Source organism: Sinocyclocheilus grahami, unplaced genomic scaffold (assembly GCF_001515645.1).
Source record: "Sinocyclocheilus grahami isolate Dianchi unplaced genomic scaffold, SAMN03320097.WGS_v1.1 scaffold91.1, whole genome shotgun sequence".
Taxonomy (NCBI): domain Eukaryota; kingdom Metazoa; phylum Chordata; class Actinopteri; order Cypriniformes; family Cyprinidae; genus Sinocyclocheilus; species Sinocyclocheilus grahami.
In genome coordinates, this window is record NW_015505270.1 from 1,730,544 (window position 1) to 1,732,260 (window position 1,717).

General features: G+C 34.6%; 1 protein-coding gene across 1 annotated transcript in view; it reads right to left on the minus strand.

The window, feature by feature from the left end:
• The window catches only part of LOC107587227 (dynein light chain 2, cytoplasmic), an 11,860-nt gene continuing 10,143 nt past the window's right edge, over nt 1-1,717 (minus strand). The window contains exon 3 of the mRNA XM_016274924.1: nt 1-265. Within this exon, the coding sequence (XP_016130410.1) occupies nt 128-265 (138 nt within the window). The 3' untranslated portion in view covers nt 1-127. The remainder of the gene's footprint in view (nt 266-1,717) is intronic.

The window sequence follows — 1,717 nt, forward strand, 5'->3', positions numbered from 1 at the left end:
TGTGTATGTGGGAGAGAATGTAAGTGTGTGTGTGTGTGTGTATATAGAGAGTGTGGCTCAAGCCATCAGTGCATCACAGTCCAAGTTTGGAGTTGATGTCCAACTTTCATGAACGACAGCTGTTCCCTCAGCCCGATTTGAAGAGCAGAATGGCCACTTGACCCAAGTAAAAGTAGATGAAATGCTTCGTTTCATGCGTAACATAACTGCCAAAGTTCCGTCCCACAATACAATGCCATGTCGGATTATACTTCTTATCGAACTCCTGTTGAAAAGCAAGAACAGTAATTTATACTTTACTAGGAGCAGCAGTATTCTAGAAGGCCTGGCCTACAACAACAACAGTGTATAGGTCCATATTAAATGTATTTACATATTTTATGGTGTATATTGCAAATGCACTAAAATAATAATAATGTACATACTCTTCATTAAAAAGTAATGTTACATAATACATCTGGGCAGTGGGTGGGTGGGGGGTGTCAATGAAAGATTTGGCTGAACATTAGTTTCAAAGTATTGAAGTGTATTACAAATTCAAATGTTAATCTAGTTTTGTTTTTATTTCACAAAAAAAACAATTTGAACAAACAATAATTACAGGAATAGTTCATCCAAAAATGAACATTTGGTGAAAATGTACTCATTCTTAGGCCAACCAAGATGTAGATGAGCTTTTTACTTCATTGGAACGGATTTGGAAAAATGTAGCATTTGCTCACCAATGGATCCTCTGCAGTGAATGGGTGCCATCAGAATGAGAGCCAAACAGCTGATAAAAACCTCACAATAATCCACAAGTAATCCACACCACTCCAGATGATCCATTAACGTCATGTCAAGTGAAATGCTGCAACTTTCTAAAAAACAAATGCATCAAGGTGTTTTAATTTTAAAATGCCACTTCTGTCCAAATTACAAGTCAATAGACCAATTACCGGTTTGTAAACATTCAGGATGCGCGCGCATTATGGTTGCAGAAAACCCGGGAGAGATAGCCTTTACGGCTAGAGAATTTCACGGATAGGGTACAAAATATTTAGGTTTAAAAATATTATAAAATTATATTGATTAGTTGTCATTTTCAAAATGTTCTCCGCATATTACAAGAGCTTGTCACCCAGCGACAAGCACTGTTATTCATTTTTTTTGGCAAAAAAAGGGTTTACCATTCAAATTAAAACATGGAAGAAATAGCATATTGTGTGATTATTCTTTTAAACAAAAGTTGTAATAATTGTTGTAGTAGTCAGGGGTTAAAGCAAAAAAAAAAAAAAATAATATTTTGACTGAATTTTCCTCGGCCAAACCCCATACCTGTCACACACCCAGTTTAAAAGCAGTGTTTTTCTTCTTGTAATCAAGAGCGCTTGTCCTCCTAATTTAAAAAAATTAAGGAGCACCTTCTGATCAATAATCAAATTCTGATAAAAAATTAGCCTTCCTAATATGAGGTCAAGTGATTTACACGGGCATTTTCTTTTTACCTTTGCAATGGCATCATTTTCATCTGTCAAATTCAAATATTTATGCTTATAAGCTTTTTAAAATTTCTATTTAAAACAATATAATAAGTAGAATAAGACAAATAAGTTACCAATCATGAAATTAGTATTAATGAAAAATTTATTTGTACTACAGAGGTGGCACAGAAGAATACAAAAGTGGCTTGTAGGTACATTTTCAGACATTCAATGAGGCTCAGAGGTGGCATGAG